Here is a 26372-nt window from a genome sequence, read left to right as displayed (position 1 = left end):
GAACATGCTGGCCACTCTACTCGAGTGACGTTGTTATCCTGAAGGAAGTCATTCACGAGATGTGCACGATGGGAGTGCGAATTGTTGTCCATGAAGACGAATGCCTCGCCAATATGCTGCTGATATGCTTGCACTATCGGTCGGAGGGTGGCATTCACATATTGTATAGCCATTACGGCACCTTCCATGACCATCAGCGGCGCACGTCGGTCTCACATAATGCCACCCCAAAACAGCAGGGAATCTCCACCTTGTTGCAGTCACTGGACAGTGTGTCTAAGGCGTCCAGCCTGACCAGGTTGCCTCCAAACACATATTACGCACAGTTTGTGTCATAACACGATGTCCTGTGGCCGCACGAAAAGCGTTATTCAGCATGGTGCCGTTGCTGTCAGGGTTCCTCCGAGTCCTAATCCATAGGTATCGGTCATCCACTGCAGTAATAGACCTTGGGCAGCCTGAGTGAGGCATATTATCGACAGTTCCTGTCTCTCTGTATCTCTTCCATGTCCGAACAACATCGCTTTGGTTCACTCCAAGATGCCTGGACATTTCCCTTGTTGAGAGCCCTTCCTGGCACAGAGTAACAATGCAGACACGATCAAACTGTGGTGTTGACCGTCTAGATATGGTTGGACTACAGACAACACCAGCCGAGTACCACCTTCCTGCTGGAATGACTGGAAGTGATCGGCTGTCGGACCCCCTCCGTCTAATAGGCGCTACTCATGCATGGTTGTTTACATCTTTGGTCGGGTTTAGTAATATCTCTGAACAGTCAAAGAGATTGTGTCTGTGATACAATATCCACAATCAACGTCTATCTTCAGGAGTTCTGGGAACCAGGGTGATGCGAAACTTTTTTTTGATGTGTGTATTATTACTGATAATACTTCCTGTAAAAGTAATTCACCAGTGGATTCTCATTCATCTCATCAGTGGATTTTCATTCATCTTGTTGACTTATTGATTTGAGTGGTCTGTTATTCATGAGTGTGCTTACATCATTCACCGAAGTCTCAGCATTGTGTGTACATTTTGTGGTGTGCAGTTGCAGCTGTAGCAGTTCTAAAGTTACGTACTGACAAAGCTGTTTGTGCAGTGTATTCATTATTAAATTTAGCAGTTTTCAAAGGTGTCTTGTGCTGTTGAATAAACTTTTGCTCACTGTGTTTTACAAAGTTTTTTGTGCGTTATGGTCATTTATTAAATTTAGTACGGTCGTTTTCAGCCGGTGTTTCTAGTGAAACATTCCAGTACAAACTTTGAACGCCCAACCATTTAGCACCTAGTGGTAATAATTCACTGTCCTTCTACCTCTTTCCATAAATGCTCACAACAATAACACGTGAACATTGATCCAGCTTCACCATTTCCGAAATAATAGTTCACAGGCTCTGTGTAATACTTATAATCTGTCCTTTGTCAAAGTTCCTTATCTCAGTAGATTTCCTCATTTGGAACCCCTATCTTAGCTAGGGTGACCCCCTTCCACGTCTGCTCCACTTACATACTTTTTTTACCGCGTCACGTGCCCTCAACGCCACCCGGCGGCATCCAAATTCGCGATGGGGAGTTGTCATAATGTTTTGGCTGATCAGTGTACTGATGCTGTAATATTTATTGATGTTCTATGTAATGTATATGTAATGTCAACAGTTTTTATCAAGTTTTATCAAGTTATTTTCAGAAGAACATGGACAGAGTACTAAACTCCTGGCGTGGAAATCCGGGATAAATCCTGAGTAGGGGTGGCAATTTTTCATCGATCCAGTCCTTCAGGCTGCATCAGGTCCACTCTGCCTGCTGTCTAAACGAATTTCGGTGATTTCTCCAGGGAGTAAATGGTCGGCTGGGGCAAGGTACTCTCCTGGTCCTCAGACTCTATCTTTACGTTCCAAGTTATCAAAGATTTTAGTAATAGCATTATTTATTCCTTCCTGAGCTAAGTCAACTTTAATTAAAAGTAATGAAAGTAATTTCTTTCTCCTATTGTAATTATAGATGCTAATGTCGAACGATTATTTCATTTCATAAATGGTATTATACCTTTTGAACTCTACTAGATTATTTACAAAAATTTTCGCGAGACAAATTATATACATACCTCAATAAAATTACCTAAATCCTTATACAAGCAGTGGAAACCCGAGGCAGGAACATCAGAATTGTAGGGAAAGATAGATAGCTACTACTTGACGTGTCTTCTTTATGGTAAGTAGCTATCTATCTTTTCCTACATTGTTGATTCAAACAGTTAGATAAGATGATCAATGGTGTGCAGCACACTGTATTGTTATGACTTGTCTTCATGCAAAAATGACTTTCTTTCTTGTAGATGAGTTATGAAATGTACAATTCTGCATGACATTACTGAATGAAAATAGGCAATGTGAACTTACTGACGGTTCTTTATCCAAGATTTGCAATAATACAGTGTTGAAAAGAGACTGAACTGAACTTATGTTACAGAATCTGTAGAATGTATACCCTTTTCAACTTGAATTTTCAGCAATATGTACACTTAAAATTTTTCAAGATTCTACATTGTTTACTAAATCCTGCTTGTGCTTTAAATTTGTTGTTGGTAATGTACCATTTAATACGCAGAACTGGATACGCTGAGACTTTTTAAAAGTAAGAGAGAGGTCATTGGCAGAAAACCAGTCAATATTGAGAGTTTCTTCTTTTGGTGTGTTTCTACCGAGACTGATTATAATACTTGCTTCACCTGCAAAAAGAAGTAATTCTGCTTGATGTTTGTTAAATGGAAGATCGTTAAAATAATTACATGACAAACCTGAGAGTCCTGAATAATGACTCTTGTTGAATTAATGATTTTCCCCCATCACATATTTTTGACATGTTGTCGGTTGGACAACACGATGAGGGAAAAAATGTTTTAATCTGTAGCCTTCCTCTTTTTCTTGGCCTTTATCAAGTATCTTCTCTGAGTTGACATGTTAATTTTCGAATTTGGCAATGTTTGTGATAGAACGTGGCCAGATGCTCTTCCTGTCGCCACCACTTTATCTCTCCCAACACCCACCCCACCCTCCCAGCTGTAAACGTCTAGTGTTATCCTATGTGAAAGAGCGTGAACGTTTTCTAAATGTTTGTGAGCAGCATAACTGATGCAGGACGTGGTTGCCAGCCAAGTATTTGCATAGTCTTTATGTGGTAAACCTCTTAAAAATCCCATACATGCCGGCTGGCACACTGGCCCTTGTTAATCTGCCGTATGGATTCGTTCAGATGCTGGTGGGCTTCCCTGACTACCGAAGTGACATGCTAATGTGCGTGTCTGTGTTAGTGGCTCTGTTTTAATCTATAGGCGCACTTTTACTTTGACTCCCAACCACTGATCATCATCAGGCCATCCTGTGGCACTCAGGTTTAAAACAAATATTTTTTTTTATTTGTCCTCAGTCAGATAGTGTGCCCTGTCTAGAGTTGGTTGATTAGGTAGCACAGCAACTCTTACAGTGGTTATTGGGATGAGCAATCAATCTGTCACTCATCCATGTTGGCAGCACTCAACTCGCTCCGTGTTCTTCACGTATGGTATTGCTATTTTCATGGTGAATTGTTATGTTGCTCTTAACTAAAGAATCCGACTGTAATCAGTCATTAAAAAATATCTTTTACGCTGGCTAGTACGACTCCATTTACTGTATGACACTATCCATTTCACCCGATGTGGTGGGCCGCACTGATGAGTATTCAGAACAGACACTGAATTTAAGGAACCTTTAAATAGGCCGCCAGTTCACAACGAAAAATATAAAATGATCTCTTCTTGTTTCTTGTACTTGGTATTATTACTGTATGACTGACTTGAGACATCTGATCTTCTCAGTAATTCCTCGCAATAACACCCGATCTGCATGACGTTTATATCAATAACAATAATCACAAATTTATTTGATGTTCTGTAACCTGATGTTGTCCATCACCGCATTTATCACTGAAACCCAAGAATCGAACAGTTCATGGCTACTGCAACTTTCTGCTCAGCCATTGATCCAGTATGGGATTCTAGAGAGCGTAACTCTTTCTTAGAAGCAACTGCACAGAGGAAATTTGCTCAGTGGCATAAATGTCACGCTAATGACAACTAATGTGATGCTCATTGACTGTCTTAAGCTATCTGAGAGAAGCTGCATAACTATTCAGTCAGATCTTGATAAGATTTCAACATGATGCAGACGTTGGCAACTTGCTCCAAATGTTCAGAAATATAAAACGGTGCACTTCACAAAACGAAAAAATGTATTATCCTATGACCATAATATCAATGAGTCACTATTGGAATTGGCCAAATCATGCAAATACCTGGGTGTAATACTTTGTAGGGATATGAAATGAAATGATCATATAGGTTCAGTCATGGGTAAAGCAGGTGGTAGACTTCGGTTTATCGGTAGAATACTGGGGAAGTACAATCAGTCTATGAAGGAGATTGCTTACAAATCATTCGTGCAACCCATCCTAGAATATTGCTCAAGTGTGTGGGACCCGTATCAGATGGGGCTAACAGGCGATATTGAATGTATACAGAGAAGAGAACCACGAATGGTCACAGGTTTGTTTAATCCATGGGAGAGTGTCAGAGAGATACTGAAGGAAGTGAAATGGCAGACTCTTGAAGACAGACATAAGCTTTCCCGAGAAAGTCTATTAACCAAGTTTCAAGAATTGGCTTTAAATGATTACTCTAGGGATATACTACAACCCCCTACATATAAAAAAATGGTTCAAATGGCTCTAAGCACTATGGGACTTAACATCTGAGATCATCAATCCCCTCGACTTAGAACTACTTAAACCTAACTAACCTAAGGACATTACACACATCCATGCCCGAGGCAGGATTCGAACCTGCGAGCATAGCAGCCGTGTGGTTCCGGACTGAAGCGCCTAGAACCGCTCGGCCACAGCGGCCGGCTTCCTACATATCACTCACATAGGAATCTTGAGGGTAAGACTAGAATAACTACTGCATGCACAGAGGTATTCAAGCAATCATTCTTCCCACACCCCATACGTGAATGGAACAGGATGAACCCCTAATAACTGTTACAGTAGGAGGTGCCCTCTGTCATACAACTTACAGTGGTTTGTAGAGTATAGATGTATGTATAGATGTAATTGACGTGGAGTGGTTAGTTTAGGTATCCTTGGTTTACATGCTACAACTCGTCGATGTAAATGACTGCAAAAATCTCTAGGTAAATAATGTGGCTACTGGCATCATTTCAAATGCATATCCAGACTGCATCGAATTAACGATGTTTTCTATGTTAAGTTCACTACAATGTGAAGGAATTGGCGTTCTTAGCTGTAATTGTTTTTGACTGTCATAGTTACGGCTGTAGGTCTGTTATCTCGCTAATGTTTCTGTCACACCCTGAACAACTTGCATCTTAGCATGATATTTGAAATTTTGCCCAAAATTACGCGGGTGAAAAAGCAAATCGGTGGGCATCGATAACCATTACTTCTACTGCAATATCAGGTAGACATATGTCCTGCTGTGCCCTGTCAATTTGTAGGATCTGACCACCTTCCTTTCAGTAAGGACAAGACAGATATAATCACAGTAAAATAGAGCGTGATCCAAAAATAACAAAAAGTGACTGATCAATAATTCTAAAATGGAATGGCAAACAAGCTACTTTTTCACCAGTAGAATGAGTAGCCTGTTTGGTGGCGTAGTTCAGTTTACAGCTCAGAACATTTCCGCTTACTTCCATATGCACCGATCGGTGAAGGATCTTTATACTGTCCACCAACAGTGCTATGCAACTACTCAAAACAAGCTTTTCCGCTTTTTAAAAACAAAGCCAGTACTTTTTGTGTTAAACACATAGCGCTGCTCACAATACTTGTTAAATTACTGTGAATGAGAGTGCTGTTTCTAGGATTACATATGTGACAATACTTGCAACTGACGTGGAAACTGAGTTGATGCCGCTGCTCGTAGTCCAACAGCTCACTGTTTCTCACTCGGAGGTGGAAGCTGGCCCTCTGCTCGCCCACTGTAGGTGACACCTCGAATGTTATGTTGTCCGACAGGAAAATGGAAAACACGCCATATTTACCCTGAAAAGCACAGAAGATAATCGGTTATACAAAACAGACATCAAAATCGTTGCTAATTGGGAGTCTTCTAATACGTGACACGCTGGTAACTACCAGGGTCACTCCAAAAGAAATGCACACTATTTTTTTAAATCCATCTTTTATTCTGTGTGTTTGAAAGTCTCACAGTGTATAGATACACTACTGGCTATTAAAATTGCTACACCAAGAAGAAATGCAGATGATCAACGGGTATTCATTGGACAAATATATTATACTGGAACTGACATGTGATCACATTTTCACGCAATTTGGGTGCATAGATCCTGAGAAATCAGTACCCAGAACAACGACCTCTGGCCGTAATAACGGCCTTGAAGCGCCTGGGCATTGAGTCAAACAGAGCTTGGATGGCCTGTACAGGTACAGCTGGCCATGCAGCTTCAACACGATACCACAGTTCATCAAGAGTAGTGACTGGCGTATTATGACGAGCCAGTTGCTCGGCCACCATTGACCAGACGTTTTCAATTGGTGAGAGATCTGGATAATGTGCTGGCTAGGGCAGCAGTCGAACATTTTCTGTATCCAGAAAGGCCCGTATAGGACCTGCAACATGCGGTCGTGCATTATCCTGCTGAAATGTAGGCTTTCACAGGGATCGAATAAAGGGTAGAGCCATGGGTCGTAACTCATCTGAAATGTAACGCCCACTGTTCAAAGTGCCGTCAATGCGAACAAGAGCTGACCGAGACATGTAACGTGTGGCACCCTATACCATCATGCTGGGTGATAAGCCAGTATGGCGATGATGAATACACGCTTCCAATGTGCATTCACCGCGATGTCGCCAAACAGGGATGCGACCATCATGATGCTGTAAACAGAACCTGGATTCATCCGAAAAAATGACGTTTTGCCATTCTTGCACCCAGGTTCGTCATTGAGTACACTATCGCAGGCGCTCCTGTCTGTGTTGCAGCGTCAAGAGTAACCACAGCCATGGTCTCTGAGCTGATAGTCCATGCTGTTGCAAACGTCGTCGAACTGTTCGTGTAGATGATTGTTGTCTTGCAAATGTCCCCATCTGTTGACTCAGGGATCGAGACATGGCTGCACGATCCGTTACAGCCATGCGGATAAGATGCCTGTCATCTCGACTGCTAATGATACGAGGCCGTTGGGATCCAGCACGGCGTTCCGCATTACCCTCCTGAACCCACCGATTCCATATTCTGCTAACAGTCATTGGATCTCGACCAACGCGAGTAGCAATGTCGCGATACGTTAAACCGCAATCGCGACAGGCTACAATCCGACCTTTATCAAAGTCGGAAACGTGATGGTACGCGTTTCTCCTCCTTACACGAGGCATCACAGCAATGTTTCAGCAGGCAACGCCGGTCAACTGCTGTTTGTGTATGAGAAATAGGTTGGAAACTTTCCTCATGTCAGCATGTTGTAGGTGTCGCCACCGGCGCCAAACTTGTGCGAATGCTCTGAAAAGCTAATCATTTGCATATCACAGCATCTTCTTCCTGTCGGTTAAATTTCGCGTCTGTACCACGTCATCTTCGTGGTGTAGCAATTTTAATGGCCAGTAGTGTAAATCCTTTAGGAACAATATTTTCATTTCTCCATATAATTTCTTGCCCTTACGCCATCTTGGAACCAGCGCCTGTATACCCACACGATAAAATTCTGGACCTACCTGTTGGAGCCACTGTTTGGCAGCGTGGACAAAGGAGTTATCATCTTCAATCCTTGTTCCACGAAGAGAGTCTTTCACTTTCCCAAAGAGATGATAGTCACATGGAGTCAGGTCAGGACTGTAAGGCAGGTGTTTCAGTGTTGTCCATCCGAGTTATGTGATCGCTTCCACGGTTTATTGACTGACATGTGGCCGTGCATTGTCGTGCAACAGTAAAACATCCTGCTTTTGCCGATGTGGTCGAACACGACGCAGTCGAGCTTGACGTTTCTTCAGTGTCGTCACATATGCATCAGAATTTATGGTGGTTCCACTTGGCATGATGTCCACAAGCAAGAGTCCTTCTGAATCGAAAAACAATGTAGCCATAACTTTTCCAGCAGAAGGTGTGGTTTTGAATTTTTTTTCTTGGGTGAATTTGCATCATGACACTCCATTGATTGCTTCTTCGTCTCTGTTGAAGAATGATGGAGCCATGTTTCATCAACTGTCACAATTCTTCCAAGAAATTCATCTTCACCATTCTCGCACTGTTCCAAAAATTCGCTGCATACCGTTTTTCTTGTTTCTTTGTGAGCCAGTGTCAACATCCTGGGAACCCACCTGGCATAAACCTTTTTTTAACGTCAACACTTTCTGTATTCTGCAAACACTTCCTTCCTCTATCCCAACGTAGCGTGACTAATTCGTTCACTGTGATGCGTCTGACAACAGGAACCATTTCTTTAACTCTCTGCACATTGTCTAGAGTGTGTGCAGTACGAGGCCTGCCGCTGCGAGGACAATCCTCAATATTGCCGTGCCCACTTTCATCACGTAACCTGGTTGCCCACCGACTAACTGTACTGCGATCGACAGCAGCATCCTCATACACCTTTTTCAGCCTCTTGTGGATGTTTCCCACGGTCTCGTTTTCACAGCACAGGAATTCTATGACAGAACGTTGCTTCTGACGAACGTCAAGTGTAGCAGCCATCTTGAAGACATGCTGTGACGCCGCCACTCTCGGGAACAGGTTGAACTAAGTTTGAAAACAAGTGGGAATGATGTATCTAAACACTGTAAAACTTTCACACATGCAGAATGAAAACTGTATTTTTACAAAAATAGTATGCATTTCTTTTGGAGTGACCCTCGTATAAACTTTTTACTGATTTAAATAAAAACTGTCTCCATAGCTTTTACTCTAATAATGCGATTACAGCCTCCAGCCAGAAACTAGTAAGACATTGTACTCTCATGCTGGATGGCTGCCTAATCATTTCAGCCCTCGGTGACCCGTAAGTCAAAACTTGGGGCTTCTGAGGAGCCCTAAGCCACAATGGATGCTGTACAGGTTCAGTCAAAATCATTATTTCTCAGAAAGGCATTGTCGAGTGAGTTTAGTTTCCCTCCACAAGGCGTACAGTATGATCTGTAGCGCAGGTTCAGGGGCACGAGAAGAATCTATGATATCTGCCCAACAGAAACGTAATAATGTACTTCTACTGTTGTCTTCATATGCACTATGTTGATTAGACAGGGTATAACAAATAGGCATGGCGAAAAGTTCAGGAATCATTCCTCACACGTAGAGGAAGAAAATGTATTATATGGACATGGATTATGTAAGAGCTCACTTTTTACAACTTTTCGACATTTTAATCATCTGCTTTGAAACTAAACCTCATCTGTGAACACTACATTTGCACTAACGTGAGGCCGGCCGGAGTGGCCGAGCGGTTCTAGGCGCTACAGTCTGGAACCGCGCAACCGCTACGGTCGCAGGTTCAAATCCTGCCTCGAGCATGGATGTGTGTGACGTCCTTAGGTTAGTTAGGTTTAAGTAGTTCTAAATTCTAGGGGACTGATGACCTAAGAAGTTAAGTCCCATAGTGCTCAGAGCCATTTGAACCACTAAAGTGAGGTTTGACACACTGTTTAATGAACCATGCGCATAAGTGTACCTGAGCAGGAAAAACTCTTGCTGACTGTCTGTATGCACTGTACATGGTACGGATACAGCAGGTTCTCATGTTGCACTCAACAGACTGTCGTGTGGTCAACATTGCTTGTTGCAGATAGTTGTCTTAGGCTGACACTAGGGTTGTCATCAATTGCGCGAAGAAGTTCCTCCTCCAGTTGAGGTGTCATTGTTCGTATAGGCCTCCCACAGCTGTGAGTAGTAGGCTTAAAGGTCGCATGCCCCTAAGAGGACGATCAGTTGTTTCAAGCGTCCTCTTGTCGGAGCATTGTCGTTCTGGAAACCTCCCCCGATACAAAAGCTTACCGCCACGGCCATTGCCATCTGTTAATCCGTATAGCTAATAGGCATCTAGCAACTCCGTTTTTGGGTACACTTCCATTGCACTGACCAGAAACCAAGTCCGTGATGAACATCAAACAGTTGATGTTACGTGATTGACGCCAGGAGAGTAATGAAGTTAACCGCATGTCAATACAAACAATGAAGCGAGTCACATTTCAACATCATCTTCGTTCAGTTCGAACAACAAACACTGGCGGACAAGCTAAGAGGTACAACATACTGCACATTCTAACCAAACGTAACCAGGCGGTTATTTTGTACATTTCATGTAAGAAAACGTTTCACGTAATACTGGTATGTCCTGTTTCTGTGTGTTTCCCATGATTAATGTGATTTTGAAGAGAAGTAGAAAATGAGCTCTAACATGGAAATAAGACGTTTCCTGATCCATATTCATATAACACACTTTATTCTTCTATGTGTGAGGAATGTCTCCTGAAACTTTGACCATGACTTTTTCTTACACTGTCTACATAAGAAAAGCAAGCAGCAAGCAGCACTAGCGGGTGTGCTTTCAAGAGACAAAATGCAGCCGGTAAAAATGTTTTCTCTTTCTCGATCACGACTTGGCTTGAGATAACAAAAAATGTCTCTAAGCACTATGGGACTTAACACCTGAGGTCATCAGTCCCCTAGACTTAGAACTACTTAAACCTAACTAACGTAAAGACATCACACACATCCATGCCCGAGGCAGGATTCGAACCTGCGACCGTAGCAGCCGCGTGGTTTCGGACTGAAGCGCCTAGAACCGCTCGGTCACAGCGGCCGGCTTAAGTTAACAAAGACAATGCAGAAAACAGAAAGAGTTCCAACTTTATTTATTTTCCAAGCGAGACTTGATACTCATGTCTGTAACGTAAAGGATCTTCAAGATGTATGAGACAGATGATTAGAATATTGGGATATTATAATTGATTCGTTTTCATGCAGACCTTTCGTATTCACAGTCATTAAATATTTGCATTCTCTCTAGTGGCCTACCACAGAGATGAATGAATCGTTGCTGATATCTACCTCTAGTGTACCCTCAACTGGAAGTACAAATGCAAGGAAAAATATCCTAAACAGGGGATGGAAACTCAAAATGGAGAAGCACACTTCGCCACTGGGCCGGCAAGTTTCATTTACTGCCAGTGCCCATACGTAACCTGAGGAGTTTTGCCACCTCGGGCAAGTCACACTGCATCACGCATTGACGTAACCAGTGTCGGTATCTGTGCAGTGAGCAAGGCATCGAGCTGTAACCTTTAGGAGGCCACAGAACGTGGTTGTGACGGACCTACCCACAATCAAGGCCAGGTTCCCTTGGGCTCACCGCATTTTAGCCCAATTACGTCGAAGTTCCCTGAGTTCTTCCCTATGTTCCCAAATGTACAGATGGTCGGAGCTCGGTGCTGTATACAGTATGATTTTGCTAAATTGGACAAACGGCAGCAAACAATCTCTGAGAGGATAAGGAGCGTAAAAGTCATATGGCAGGAAATGTGTTCTAAAGGAGGTACACCTACTTGAATATGAAGATGAAAAATCTTTGATACTGCAGTTTTCAGTGATAGAAAGCACACATGACACCACTTTAGACAAGTTGGAGTGTTCTGCGTGTACTAGTGTTTTAGTGATATGATGACAGAGAACCATCAGCACTAATTTAGCCTCAGTGTGTGGTCAAAGTAGATTCTCTAGAGATGCCTCTGCACGGTAAAGCGGAATTGAGTGGAGACCAATCAAGTAGTAGCTACGTTACCCTTTGTACCACCAAAGGCACGTCTTCCAGTTGGGGAGGTAGTGTCAGCCGCAGGAACAGATATGTCTGACGTTTGAGGTGTTGTGGAAGGACGGCCGGTACCACAGGGCGGTCAGCAATAATCCCAGCCCACACATCAATGCTGAACTGGTGCTGATGGTTCGCTACCACCCTACCACTAAAGCACTAGTAAAGACAGAACATCCCCATGTGTGCTTTCAGTCATTGAAACCTACTCTGTCAACCTTCCCATGGAACGCATTTTCGGCCATATGACCTTCTTTCTTTCTTATCCTCTCAAGGAAGGTTTCCTGAGATTTATCCAAAGTCTGCAAAATCGCTCTCCATTTCTTGCTATTCATACTGCGATTTATACCTCCATGTTTAGCGAATCATAATCGAAGATGCTTGCACATTATCTCTGCCACTCCTCTATTCCACCTGAAAACGCACATAACCCTGCGGACGTGATCAAGGAAAGATATTTTCAGACACTTTTATGGGTAATCGCTGTGCGGTCTGCCAAAGGACGACGTCGTGTCTATAAAGGGAGAGGAATGAAAGAGGAACCCGCCTGGTAGAATTTCGCATAGAGCATAATTTAAACATCGCTAACATTTGGTTTAAGAATCCTGTAAGAAAGTTGTATATGTGGAAGACACATAGAGACTCTGGAAGGTTTCAGATTGATTATATAATGGTAAGGCAGAGATTCTGAAACCAGATTTTTAGCTGTAAAACAGTTCCAGGGGCTGATGTGGAATACGACCATAATTTAAAAATTAAAAAAAAAACTGCAAAAAAGTGGAAAATTAAGGAGTTTAGATCTCGGTAATTTGAAAGAAACAGAGATTATTGAGAGTTTCGGTTGGAGTATCAGACAAAGGTTGACTTAAACAGAGGAAGGGAATACAGTAGAAGACGAATGGGTAATTTGAAACAGTGAAGACTGAAGAGGATCAAGAAGCTAAAAGGACAAGGCCTAGTACAAATCCTTGGGTAACACAGTAGGTGTTAAATTTAATTTACAAAAAGAAAAAAAAAGAAAAATACAGTGAATGAAGCAGGCGAAAGGGAATAAGTATGTCTAAAAAATGAAATTAGCAGTAAGTGCAAAATGACCAAGTAGGAATGGTTCGAGGACAAATGCAAGGTTGTAGTAGCATGTCAGTGCAGAAGGTTTCGAGACTAGATTAATAAAAAATGGAAAAAGTTAAGATGGTGTTTTAATATTCCTGTGTTGTGTTACGCCCCCGTCTCCCTTCACTTGAGTACAATGTACAAAACGTTCATACGACCATACGAAACTTTCAGAAAAGTCCTTCTCCGGGATATTGCTCAATTCGTGCGCCAGGTTGATTTAAATGGCTGTTATGTGATCAGGACACTGACCTTTCATGTGAATTACTGCACTTTGTCGTTTTATGGTAGGTTCGCAGGAGAGCTTCTGTGAAGTTTGGAAGGTAGGAGACGAGGTACTGGCAGAAGTAAAGCTGTGAAACCGGGGCGTGAGCCGTGCTTGGGTGGCTCAGCTGGTAGAGCACTTCCCCGCGAAAGGCAAAGGTCCCGAGTTCGAGTCTCGGTCCGGCACACAGTTTTAATCTGCCAGGAAGTTTCACGCTAATGTAAATTATTTTTCAATAAGGAGACATGGAAGATGCTTAATCAAGGGATGCTGTCAGTTTCTTCCCTTCATTTCTCTATTCTTTGGTGAATATGAGAGTTGGAATTTTCACGTAGTGTCCATCACTGAACAAAATCATTCGCTTTAAATGCCTGTGACTCCTCCATAAATACTTTTAGACATTCTCAGTTGCCTCGAATGAAAATCGTCAAAGAACCATGTTTCCAGTCGTGGTGTAGCGGATTCATACAGCACAGGTGCAAAATTGGGCGAGGAACAACACATAATGTTCTAGGAAAGTCAGTTATTCCCTTGAGGAGATAGAAAGATATATCGCGTAGCTTTCGATGTCTTTGTGAGAGAAATGCTATGGGAAAGCGACAGGCAGATTGGAAGGAGGTAAACACAAACCTCCACAAAAACAGCATTGATAAAATGTGTATTAACTTTAAAAAATCTAAGAACATAACAGGTAACGCCAGAGTGATGAAAATAAGGAGGGAGTCAACGTGTGGCAAAGCTGGAACTGCGCTGAAAGAACTGCCTGTAAAGATAAGCAAAAATGGCATCCAAGTACAGAGTAGAAGGAGCATTCTGAACTCCGTGGCGCTTTGCATATTTGGAGCAGCCGTTTTCCTTGATGGTAGCGTATCCGGGCAGATCATTGACCTGGTGTAACAAGAAATGTGATTCCTCCAAGGCAATACGTTTTCATTGATCTACGGTCCAATCTCGATGACTGCGTGCCCACTGCAATCGTAATGGATGATGTCTCGAGTCAACATGGCGACGAATAGGGGTCGTCTGCTGCGAGGTACCATGTTCAACAATGTACGCTGAATAGTGTGTTCTGAAACACTTGCGCCGTACCTGAATTGTACTCTGATGTCAAATCTTCCACAGATCGCTTCCTATCCTGGTTTACGGAGTACAGAAGCTTCCACCCTTTACATTCTGGACCGAGGCATGGACATCTAACGCCTCATCGCCTACACGTGGTTTCGCCGTCCTTTGATCACTTTCTATAGTTGCTCACGACAGTAGCACGTAAACAGCCGACCAACTTCGCCGTTGCTTGTTCCTTGGTGCCGGGGCTACCCGTGTAGCCGCTTGTTGCGTGTAGTGGACTCCTGACCTATCCAGCGGAACCCGAAACCCCACCACCCTATGGCGCAAGTCGAGGAATCTGCAGCCCACACGGTCGCAGAACCGTCTCAGCCTCTGATTCAGACCCTCCACTCGGCTCTGTACCAAAAGTCCGCAGTCAGTCCTGTCGACGATGCTGCAGATGGTGAGCTCTGCTTTCGTCTCGCTAGCGGGATGAAAGCAGAGCTCACCATCTGCAGCATCGTCGACAGGACTGACTGCGGACCTTTGGTACAGAGCCGAGTGGAGGGTCTGAATCAGAGGCTGAGACGGTTCTGCGACCGTGTGGGCTGCAGATTCCTCGACTTGCGCCATAGGGTGGTGGGGTTTCGGGTTCCGCTGGATAGGTCAGGAGTCCACTACACGCAACAAGCGGCTACACGGGTAGCAGGGGTTGTGTGGCGTGGGCTGGGCGGTTTTTTAGGTTAGATGGCCTCGGGCAAGTACAGAAAGGGCAACAGCCTCAACGGGTGCGGAGCAAAGTCAGGACATGCGGGGACCAAGCAGCAATCGGTATTGTAATTGTAAACTGTCGAAGCTGCGTTGGTAAAGTACCGGAACTTCAAGCGCTGATAGAAAGCACCGAAGCTGAAATCGTTATAGGTACAGAAAGCTGGCTGAAGCCAGAGATAAATTCTGCCGAAATTTTTACAAACGTACAGACGGTGTTTAGAAAGGATAGATTGCATGCAACCGGTGGTGGAGTGTTCGTTGCTGTTAGTAGTAGTTTATCCTGTAGTGAAGTAGAAGTGGATAGTTCCTGTGAATTATTATGGGTGGAGGTTACACTCAACAAACGAGCTAGGTTAATAATTGGCTCCTTTTACCGACCCCCCGACTCAGCAGTATTAGTGGCAGAACAGCTGAGAGAAAATTTGGAATACATTTCACATAAATTTTCTCAGCATGTTATAGTCTTAGGTGGAGATTTCAATTTAGCAGACATAGACTGGGACACTCAGATGTTTAGGACGGGTGGTAGGGACAGAGCATCGAGTGACATTATACTGAGTGCACTATCCGAAAATTACCTCGAGCAATTAAACAGAGAACCGACTCGTGGAGATAACATCTTGGACCTACTGATAACAAACAGACCCGAACTTTTCGACTCTGTAAGCGCAGAACAGGGAATCAGTGATCATAAGGCCGTTGCAGCATCCCTGAATATGGAAGTTAATAGGAATATAAAAAAAGGGAGGAAGGTTTATCTGTTTAGCAAGAGTAATAGAAGGCAGATTTCAGGCTACCTAACAGATCAAAACAAAAATTTCTGTTCCGACACTGACAATGTTGAGCGTTTATGGAAAAAATTCAAGGCAATCGTAAAATGCGTTTTAGACAGGTACGTGCCGAGTAAAACTGTGAGGGACGGGAAAAACCCACCGTGGTACAACAACAAAGTTAGGAAATTACTGCGAAAGCAAAGAGAGCTTCACTCCAAATTTAAACGCAGCCAAAACCTCTCAGACAAACAGAAGCTAAACGATGTCAAAGTTAGTGTAAGGAGGGCTATGCGTGAAGCGTTTAGTGAATTCGAAAGTAAAATACTAGGTACCGACTTGACAGAAAATCCTAGGAAGTTCTGGTCTTACGTTAAATCAGTAAGTGGCTCGAAACAGCATGTCCAGACACTCCGGGATGATGATGGCATTGAAACAGAGGATGACAAGCGTAAAGCTGAAATACTAAACACCTTTTTCCAAAGCTGTTTCATAGAGGAAGACCGCACTGCAGTTCCTTCTCTAAATCCTCGCACAAACGAAAAAATGGCTGACATCGAAATAAGTGTCCAAGGAATAGAAAAGCAACTGGAATCACTCAACAGAGGAAAGTCCACTGGACCTGACGGGATACCAATTCGATTCTACACAGAGTACGCGAAAGAACTTGCCCCCCTTCTAACAGCCGTGTACCGCAAGTCTCTAGAGGAACGGAAGGTTCCAAATGATTGGAAAAGAGCACAGGTAGTCCCAGTCTTCAAGAAGGGTCGTCGAGCAGATGCGCAAAACTATAGACCTATATCTCTGACGTCGATCTGTTGTAGAATTTTAGAACATGTTTTTTGCTCGAGTATCATGTCGTTTTTGGAAACTCAGAAGCTACTATGTAGGAATCAACATGGATTCCGGAAACAGCGATCGTGTGAGACCCAACTCGCTCTATTTGTTCATGAGACCCAGAAAATATTAGATACAGGCTCCCAGGTAGATGCTATTTTTCTTGACTTCCGGAAGGCGTTCGATACAGTTCCGCACTGTCGCCTGATAAACAAAGTAAGAGCCTACGGAATATCAGACCAGCTGTGTGGCTGGATTGAAGAGTTTTTAGCAAACAGAACACAGCATGTTGTTATCAACGGAGAGACGTCTACAGACGTTAAAGTAACCTCTGGCGTGCCACAGGGGAGTGTTATGGGACCATTGCTTTTCACAATATATATAAATGACCTAGTAGATAGTGTCGGAAGTTCCATGCGGCTTTTCGCGGATGATGCTGTAGTATACAGAGAAGTTGCAGCATTAGAAAATTGTAGCGAAATGCAGGAAGATCTGCAGCGGATAGGCACTTGGTGCAGGGAGTGGCAACTGACCCTTAACATAGACAAATGTAATGTATTGAGAATACATAGAAAGAAGGATCCTTTATTGTATGATTATATGATAGCGGAACAAACACTGGTAGCAGTTACTTCTGTAAAATATCTGGGAGTATGCGTGCGGAACGATTTGAAGTGGAATGATCATATAAAATTAATTGTTGGTAAGGCGGGTACCAGGTTGAGATTCATTGGGAGAGTCCTTAGAAAATGTAGTCCATCAACAAAGGAGGTGGCTTACAAAACACTCGTTCGACCTATACTTGAGTATTGCGCATCAGTGTGGGATCCGCACCAGATCGGGTTGACGGAGGAGATAGAGAAGATCCAAAGAAGAGCGGCGCGTTTCGTCACAGGGTTATTTGGTAACCTTGATAGTGTTACGGAGATGTTTAACAAACTCAAGTGGCAGACTCTGCAAGAGAGGCGCTCTGCATCGCGGTGTAGCTTGCTGTCCAGGTTTCGAGAGGGTGCGTTTCTGGATGAGGTATCGAATATATTGCTTCCCCCTACTTATACCTCCCGAGGAGATCACGAGTGTAAAATTAGAGAGATTAGAGCGCGCACAGAGGCTTTCAGACAGTCGTTCTTCCCGCGAACCATACGCGACTGGAACAGGAAAGGGAGGTAATGACAGTGGCACGTAAAGTGCCCTCCGCCACACACCGTTGGGTGGCTTGCGGAGTATAAATGTAGATGTAGATGTAGATGTTGTTATGTTCCCTTACGTCAGTGCATTTTGCCATTTGCCATCAATATCGTCGTTAGAACGATTTTCCATCCGTTTCTGGTCCGCTTATTACATCCTCTGCTTCTCGGCAAAAATGATGTGATCTTCGGCAAAATTTAGGGAGAACAGTGTGTCATTACCTAATAGGCGTAACTCATAATTAAGCCTATAGATCAAAACACTATCGAATGTTGAATAGTTATTCTTGTTAACAGGCGAAAACTAACTTGACAGCCGATTAACTACTCTGTCAAGAAAGTTATGTAACAAAGAATAAAGAGTACAAACTCTGCCGTCTGGCCAAAACATAATTAACATTTCATTTGCTATTCTGAACTAGTTTCTCCCACACAGAGCCCCCCCCCCCCCCAATCCCTTCCCGCTCCCGCATTAGAACGGAGCTCCAGGAATATGCGGGAATTTATGTCGTACCTGTCGACCTACCGTATTTACTCGAATCTAAGCCACACTTTTTTCCCGGTTTTCGTAATCCAAAAAACCGCCTGCGGCTTAGAATCAAGTGCAAAGCAAGTGGAAGTTACAAGTTGGTACGTGCCGCCACAACTAACTTTGCCGTCGAATATATGTAGCGCTACGCAGGCATGCTTTGTAGGCACAAAGATAAATACTGTCGCCAAAACCTCTGCGTCAGTAAATAAATTTAAAAAAAAAAGTGGAAGACGAGCTTTTTTTCTCCGCCGCGAGTTTCGACCACTGCATTTTCATACATTATCCAACGAAGTAAATACAAATTCCGTATTGTTCATCTTCGAATGTAGCACAATTTCAGTGTACTATGAAAATCTGACTGGCAAGACTGTTTGGGATGTTTGTCAATATGGCCAACTCTACGTTCTGAATTTTTTCCTATCTGTGAGAAGAGATGGTTGCTAATAGGAACCTGATGAAATTTGAATCACATACAGTATTCTCTTCACCATAAGAATAATACGAATATAAACATTTTGCCATGTATTCTTTCGTGTTTGCTGCTATCTCATTTAAATCCTGTCTGCCTAATAAACTACGAAACTAGAGCCAGACAACAGCAAACGCGGAATAATATACGTATCGTGTCATGTTTATATTCATATTATTCTTATGTCTAATAGTGATACAGTCAGAAATGAAGCGCGGCAAGTGACTAGATTTTTAAATCTAAGATGACTCTAATTTCAGTGCAGAATTTGATGTAATAAAGAAGCGGCCGCAAAGATTTTCAAACGGAGAAAAATGTTCGCCTAACTCTCGTTCAGAACATGTTCTATCATACGCAGTCTATTATTTGATTCTTGTTGACCATTATCAAAGAAAGCAGCAATGTAAGTAACAACAAACAGCAGTCTCTTGCCATTGTTTCGCTAATGAGACGATTCCTCTCTCTTTTTTTTTAATTGTACGTGGCGGTAGCGCGCACAAAAGCAAGCCATGCCGCGAGCCGCGACAGGCCGTAAACACGCACTATCAGAATGCGACAAACAATGCATGACACAGTGCAGTAACGCATTTTCAGCTTAAGAGTGACGCAAACACCTATAACAAAGAAAACGGCACTTATCAGATCAAAGCAAAATAAGCAATCGATTCAAACCAGACGAAGCACGTGAAAAAGGAACGGTACCCGTATAAATACGGACGGAGCGCCTGACGCATAGCAATGGCTACGTGGTAAAGCTTAACTGCTAAGCTTACGACTCGAACCAAACTACTGTAGCTGTATCGTCATTCATTCGACCTAAATTGTGTCTCATATTACAATGGACCAACTTTGTTTCAATTTGGAGGTGCGGCCTAAAACTTTTCTCTTCCCTTGAATTTCGAGTCTCAAATTTCAGGTGCGGCTTAGATTCGGGAAATTTTTTTTCCCTTTATTTCGAGTCTCATTTTTCAGGTGCGGCTTAGATTCGAGTGCGGCTTAGATTCGAGTAAATACGGTACTCTCTGCTCTTGTATGCGTCCCTGGACTCTGTCTTCGTTTGCTGTCCTGGTTGACGCCGGCTGTTCTGCCTCTATGGTGGCAGTCGCATGTTCAGTAGTTCTCCTCTCCTGCTGTAGCGTATGCACGCCCGTGGAGGGCAGATATGCAGGCTTAAGCCGTTCACACGACACTATAAGAGGCCGGTCGTTGTACCCCGTTTGAATCGTATCTTCATTGCCTCTTAACAAACAGAAAAGCCCCGAGTTTGGAGATTGCAGCGGCGCCCGTACAGCATCGGTTCGCATCATTACATGTGAGCATGTCGCCATGCCCCTGTGTGCAAGTACATTTCTAAATCCGTGACGTGAAACCGGGGTGGGTATACCTCGGCTGTTTGCAACTTCAGTTGCTGTAACATGAACGGCAACTCTGGTTCCACAGACGTCTACTTTTTGAAATGAACTCTGACGGTAGACGCAACTTTTCTCCGTATGCCTTCTCGGCGGTCGACGCCCCAATATCCGGTTTAGCTGCTGTGCGTAGTCGTGGCAAAACTAGTGGTAGTGCTGCTGTTCGACAATTATCATGGAACTTAAGTTCTACGCCGTATCTCGACCATTCCATTCGTTGAGGGGTTATAGCTTGTAGTATAGCGGTGCTGCAATCCACATAATATAGATAGCTCCACAAACAACGTTGACTCAAACTGTCGCCGCCTGTCTGTTGTGACATGTGCGGGACAACCGAATCGCGAAATACATGTAGTCGTGAATGCCATTACCTTTTTCAGATTTCTTCCATTCTAGACGTTTCAGTTCCATGTTAAAGTCTTATTTTTTGGATGTTATTTCCCATGTGCTTATAGTACTTTCCCTAGACGCATGGCTCATTAAGCAGTCTTCTTTGTACATTTTGACAAGCATCTTTTGGGAGTACTCAATTTTATTATACAACTCACCATTGTGATTTGACTTTTAACGTGGATAACTTCCCGAAAGCTGTGACTCCATAATTTTCCATCTACATTATGGAAATATAACCATTAAAAACCTGAAGATGCGTCTATACTGACGTGAAACCAGTAAGTACGAATAAAGTACCTTCATACAGCTATGCAGCTTTTCGAAACACCTCATTACTCTTGACTTTTTAATTGTTATAGTGCTTATGACAGTTTGACTGGCTTTTGCGTGTTGAGTGTTATTATTGTTATTTCTACCGTAATAACTTCTGCCCTACGTGTACACCTGTCCATAGCCACAGACAAATAACGATATCCCTCCGATGGCGGAAGTGGGCCCACGAGATCTATGTGCACGTGAGCAAATCGACTTGTCGTATCTGAAAAGTCTCCCACTCGTTGATGCAGATGCCAACACGCATTTTTCATCTTCGACAGGGCATTTCGAAAAGTAAAGATACAATGGCTCACAGTCCTTAAATAGAACATTTATTTAGAAAACGTCAGTTACATCTTATTAACTGGATTATTTGTAATTTTTCGACATAATCACCCCCGTTATCCAAACATTTATTAAGTCGGTGCACAAGCTTTTGTATCCCACAGTCCTGTTGTCGGAACCACATTTCAACTTGATCTTTGATCTTTCATCGTCGTGGAATGATTTTCCACCAAGATGTGACTTCAGGTAACGGAAGACATGGAAGTCGGTGGGCGCAAGGTTCGGTCTGTATGGCGGATGGTCCAATACGTCCCATTTCAATTGTTTGAGTAGTGCTTTCGTTACGAGCGCTGTGTGAGGCCGAGCGTTGTCATGAAGCAAGCGGACTCCACTTGTCAGCATTCCCCTGCGTTTGTTTTGAATTGCCCTTCGAAGACGTTTCAAAGTCTGGCAATATGCAGCAGCATTAATTGTCGTTCCAGGAGGCATAAATTCCAACAGAAGAATGCCTTGTCTGACCCAAAAAACAGAAGCCATGATTTTCTTCGCTGAAATCGACGTTTTGCATTTCTTGGCTTTTGGTGAATGCGAATGACGCGCCGGCCGGAGTGGCCGAGCGGTTCTAGGCGCTGCAGTCTGGAACCACGTGACTGCTACGGTCGCAGGTTCGAATCTTGCCTCGGGCATGGATGTGTGTGTTGTCCTTAGGTTAGTTAGGTTTAAGTAGTTCTAGGGGACTGATGACCTCAGAAGTTAAGTCCCATAGTGCTCAGAGCCATTTCGAATGGCGCCATTGCATTGATTGTTGCTTGGATTCAGGTGTATGATGATAAACCCACATCTCGTCACCTGTCACAATGTGATCAAGGAACTCATCACCTGCTTCAACATAGCGTGTGAGGAAGTCGAGTGCAAAGCCCATCCTTTTCTTATTGTGTTCTTCCGTTAACAGTTTTGGAACCCAGCGCGCACACAATTTCCTGTACCCTAACTTGACAGTCACAACGTCATAAAGAGTTGTCATTGACACATCCGGTATGATCTGAAGCAATTCTTTCAATTTGAGACGTCTATTCGCACGTATTGCTTCCTCCGTTCTCCGAAGAAGGGCATCATAGATCACAGATGGCCGACCTATTCTTTGTTCGTCATGAACATCGATCCTACCTTCAGAGAAATGACGACACCATTTCGTTACATTTTGTCGATTCATAATGTTCCCATAAACAGAAACAATTTCTTTGTGAATATCCGCTGGTCGCTGACCTATTGCACGAAGAAAACGTATGACGGAACGTACTTCGCATTTGGCGGGATTCTAAATCGGCGCAGCCACTTTAAACACGACGTACTCCAACCAGAAGCAACGTTCAACTGCCGAACGACCGCGAGGAGATAGCTAACGGTTCAAGGTTAACACCAGTATTGCCAACGTGCTCGCCAAAACTCTTCTGTTCCTCTGGCGTACGGTGTATCTTTACTTTCCGAAATACCCTTGTACGTCTTCGCCCAAATACTGGCCATAGGAACTTCTCTGTCATCACCTTGGCAGTGGTGTTCGTGCCAGGATGTGCGAGGCTGTGGACGCTGCCAAAACTGATTTTCCTAGCGACTGTGTCGCAAACGGCTTCGGTAGGTTCCTGGATCTATTGCACCAAATTAGATCTCTCCTACCCAGCAATCACACTTGGTTGAGTTTGAGGGACGTGGGGTTGTTTCTCAACAGCTGTTGTAGCTGCTCATCTGTGGCTTGATCAGCTCATAAGTGGCTATAATTTATCGTGGCAGAAACTCTGCCGATTCTCTTAGACTGAGCTTCTGATAACTTTCGTGAAGAAAAACAAAACAAAAAAACGTAAGGGCGTCCAACGTTCTTACACGCTTTGCTGGATTGCTGTATCAATAGCCAACTGGCTGCGTCCACAACAATTGGCAGCGGTGCGTTATGGACTCAGTGAGACAATAGAACTGCTTTTTGCAAACTTGTCTTTATCTTTTCGAATGCTTGCTGCGTGATGGGCGTCCGTAGCAAGTGTTGTTTGCCTGTTGTGTTGCTCGCTGCTAGTGCATCCGTCAGTGATGCCTCAGGTACGTGGCGTCTATAAAATTTGATGATTCCTAGGAATCAACGTAACTGTTATAACCTGTAGGTCGCGGAAAATTCCGTAGCGTCTCCACTTTTTCTTGAAAGAGTGGATAGCAGTGGTTGATACCTTGTGCCCGAGAAACGTCTCTTGTCTCGCCTCGTTTAATAATAAGCCAAATTCCCTTATTCCGCCGATTACTGCTTTAAGGAGTTCTTCATACAGCTCAGCTGTCCTTGACAATATTAATATCCCCCCGTCGGAGGTACGAGTCCTCCCTCGGGCATGGGTGTGTGTGTTGTCCTTAGCGTACGTTAGTTTAAGTTAGTTTAATTAGTGTGTAAGCCTAGGGACCGATGACCTTAGCAGTTTGGTCCAATAGTCCTTACCACAAGAATATAAATACGTCATCAACATATGTTGTTGTTGCTGTTGTGGTCTTCAGTCCTCAGACTGGTTTGATGCAGCTCTCCATGCTACTCTATCCTGTGCAAGCTTCTTCATCTCCCAGTACCTACTGCAACCTACATCCTTCTGAATCTGCTTAGTGTATTCATCTCTTGGTCTCCCCCTACGATTTTTACCCTCCACGCTGCCCTCCAATACCAAACTGGTGATCCCTTGATGACTCAGAACATGTCCTACCAACCGATCCCTTCTTCTGGTCAAGTTGTGCCACAAACTTCTCTTCCCCCCAATCCTATTCAATACTTCCTCATTAGTTATGTGATCTACCCATCTAATCTTCAGCATTCTTCTGTAGCACCACATTTCAAAAGCATCTATTCTCTTCTTGTCCAAACTATTTACCCTCCATGTTTCACTTCCATACATGGCTACACTCCATACAAATACTTTCAGAAATGACTTCCTGACACTTAAATCTATACTCGATGTTAACAAATTTCTCTTCTTCAGAAACGCTTTCCTTGCCATTGCCAGTCTACATTTATATCCTCTCTACTTCGACCATCATCAGTTATTTTGCTCCCCAAATAGCAAAACTCCTTTACTACTTTAAGTGTCTCATTTCCTAATATAATACCCTCAACATTACCCGACTTAATTCGACTACATTCCATTATCCTCGTTTTGCTTTTGTTGATGTTCATCTTATATCCTCCCTTCAAGGCACCATCCATTCCTTTCAACTGCTCTTCCAAGTCCTTTGCCGTCTCTGACAGAATTACAACGTCATCGGCGAACCTCAAAGTTTTTATTTCTTCTCCATGGATTTTAATACCTACTCCAAATTTTTCTTTTGTTTCCGTTACTGCTTGCTCAATATACAGATTGAATAACATCGGGGAGAGGCTGCAACCCTGTCTTACTCCCTTCCCAACCACTGCTTCCCTTTCATGTCCCTCGACTCCTATAACTGCCATCTGGTTTCTGTACAAATTGTAAATAGCCTTTCGCTCCCTGTATTTTACCCCTGCCACCTTTAGAATTTGAAAGAGAGTATTCCAGTCAACATTGTCAAAAGCTTTCTCTAAGTCTACAAATGCTAGAAACGTAGGTTTGCCTTTCCTTAATCTTTCTTCTAAGATAAGTCGTAAGGTCAGTATTGCCTCACGTGTTCCAGTATTTCTACGGAATCCAAACTGATCTTTCCCGAGGTCGGCTTCTACTAGTTTTTCCATTCGTCTGTAAAGAATAAGTGTTAGTACTTTGCAGCTGTGGCTTATTAAACTGATTGTTCGGTAATTTTCACATTTGTCAACACCTGCTTTCTTTGGGATTGGAATTATTATATTCTTCTTGAAGTCTGAGGGTATTTCGCCTGTTTCATACATCTTGCTCACCAGATGGTAGAGTTTTGTCAGGACTGGCTCTCCCAAGGCCGTCAGTAGTTCTACTGGAATGTTGTCTACTCCGGGGGCCTTGTTTCGACTCAGGTCTTTCAGTGCTCTGTCAAACTCTTCACGCAGAATCGTATCTCCCATTTCATCTTCATCTACATTCTCTTCCATTTCCATAATATTGTCCTCAAGTACATCGCCCTTGTATAGACCCTCTATATACTCCTTCCACCTTTCTGCTTTCCCTTCTTTGCTTAGAACTGGGTTTCCATCTGAGCTCTTGATGTTCATACAAGTGGTTCTCTTATCTCCAAAGGTCTCTTTAATTTTCCTGTAGGCAGTATCTATCTTAGCCCTAGTGAGATAAGCCTCTACATCCTTACATTTGTCCTCTAGCCATCCCTGCTTAGCCATTCTGCACTTCCTGTCGATCTCATTCTTGAGACGTTTGTATTCCTTTTTGCCTGCTTCATTTACTGCATTTTTATATTTTCTCCTTTTATCAATTAAATTCAATATTTCTTCTGTTACCCAAGGATTTCTACTACCCCTCGTCTTTTTACGTACTTGATCCTCTGCTGCCTTCACTACTTCATCCCTCAAAGCTACCCATTCTTCTTCTACTGTATTTCTTTCCCCCCATTCCTGTCAACTGTGCCCTTATGCTCTCCCTTGAAACTCTGTACAACCTCTGGTTCTTTCAGTTTATCCAGGTCCCATATCCTTAAATTCCCACCTTTTTGCAGTTTCTTCAGTTTTAATCTACAGTTCATAACCAATAGATTGTGGTCAGAGTCCACATCTGCCCCTGGAAATGTCTTACAATTTAAAACCTGGTTCCTAAATCTCTGTCTTACCATTATATAATCTATCTGATACCTTTTAGTATCTCCAGGGTTCTTCCATGTATACAACCTTCTATCATGATTCTTAAACGAAGTGTTAGCTATGATTAAGTTGTGCTCTGTGCAAAATTCTACCAGGCGGCTTCCTCTTTCATTTCTTAGCCCCAATCCATATTCACCTACTACGTTTCCTTCTCTCCCTTTTCCTACACTCGAATTCCAGTCCCCCATGACTATTAAATTTTCGTCTCCCTTCACTATCTGAATAATTTCTTTTATTTCATCATACATTTCTTCAATTTCTTCGTCATCTGCAGAGCTAGTTGGCATATAAACTTGTACTACTGTAGTAGGTGTGGGCTTCGTATCTA

At 43.2% G+C, this 26372-nt stretch overlaps 1 protein-coding gene across 1 annotated transcript in view; it reads right to left on the bottom strand.

Annotated features, from left to right (window-relative positions):
- Positions 1-26372, bottom strand: part of LOC126128123 (cadherin-86C-like) — a 334718-nt gene that overhangs the window by 145734 nt on the left and 162612 nt on the right. Inside the window, exon 10 of the mRNA XM_049915150.1 lies at positions 5956-6105. Coding sequence (XP_049771107.1) covers positions 5956-6105 — 150 coding nt within the window. The remainder of the gene's footprint in view (positions 1-5955; positions 6106-26372) is intronic.

Source organism: Schistocerca cancellata, chromosome 1 (assembly GCF_023864275.1).
Source record: "Schistocerca cancellata isolate TAMUIC-IGC-003103 chromosome 1, iqSchCanc2.1, whole genome shotgun sequence".
Taxonomy (NCBI): domain Eukaryota; kingdom Metazoa; phylum Arthropoda; class Insecta; order Orthoptera; family Acrididae; genus Schistocerca; species Schistocerca cancellata.
Note: the sequence above shows the minus strand (reverse complement) of the source record. Positions and strands in the feature narration are given on the sequence as shown.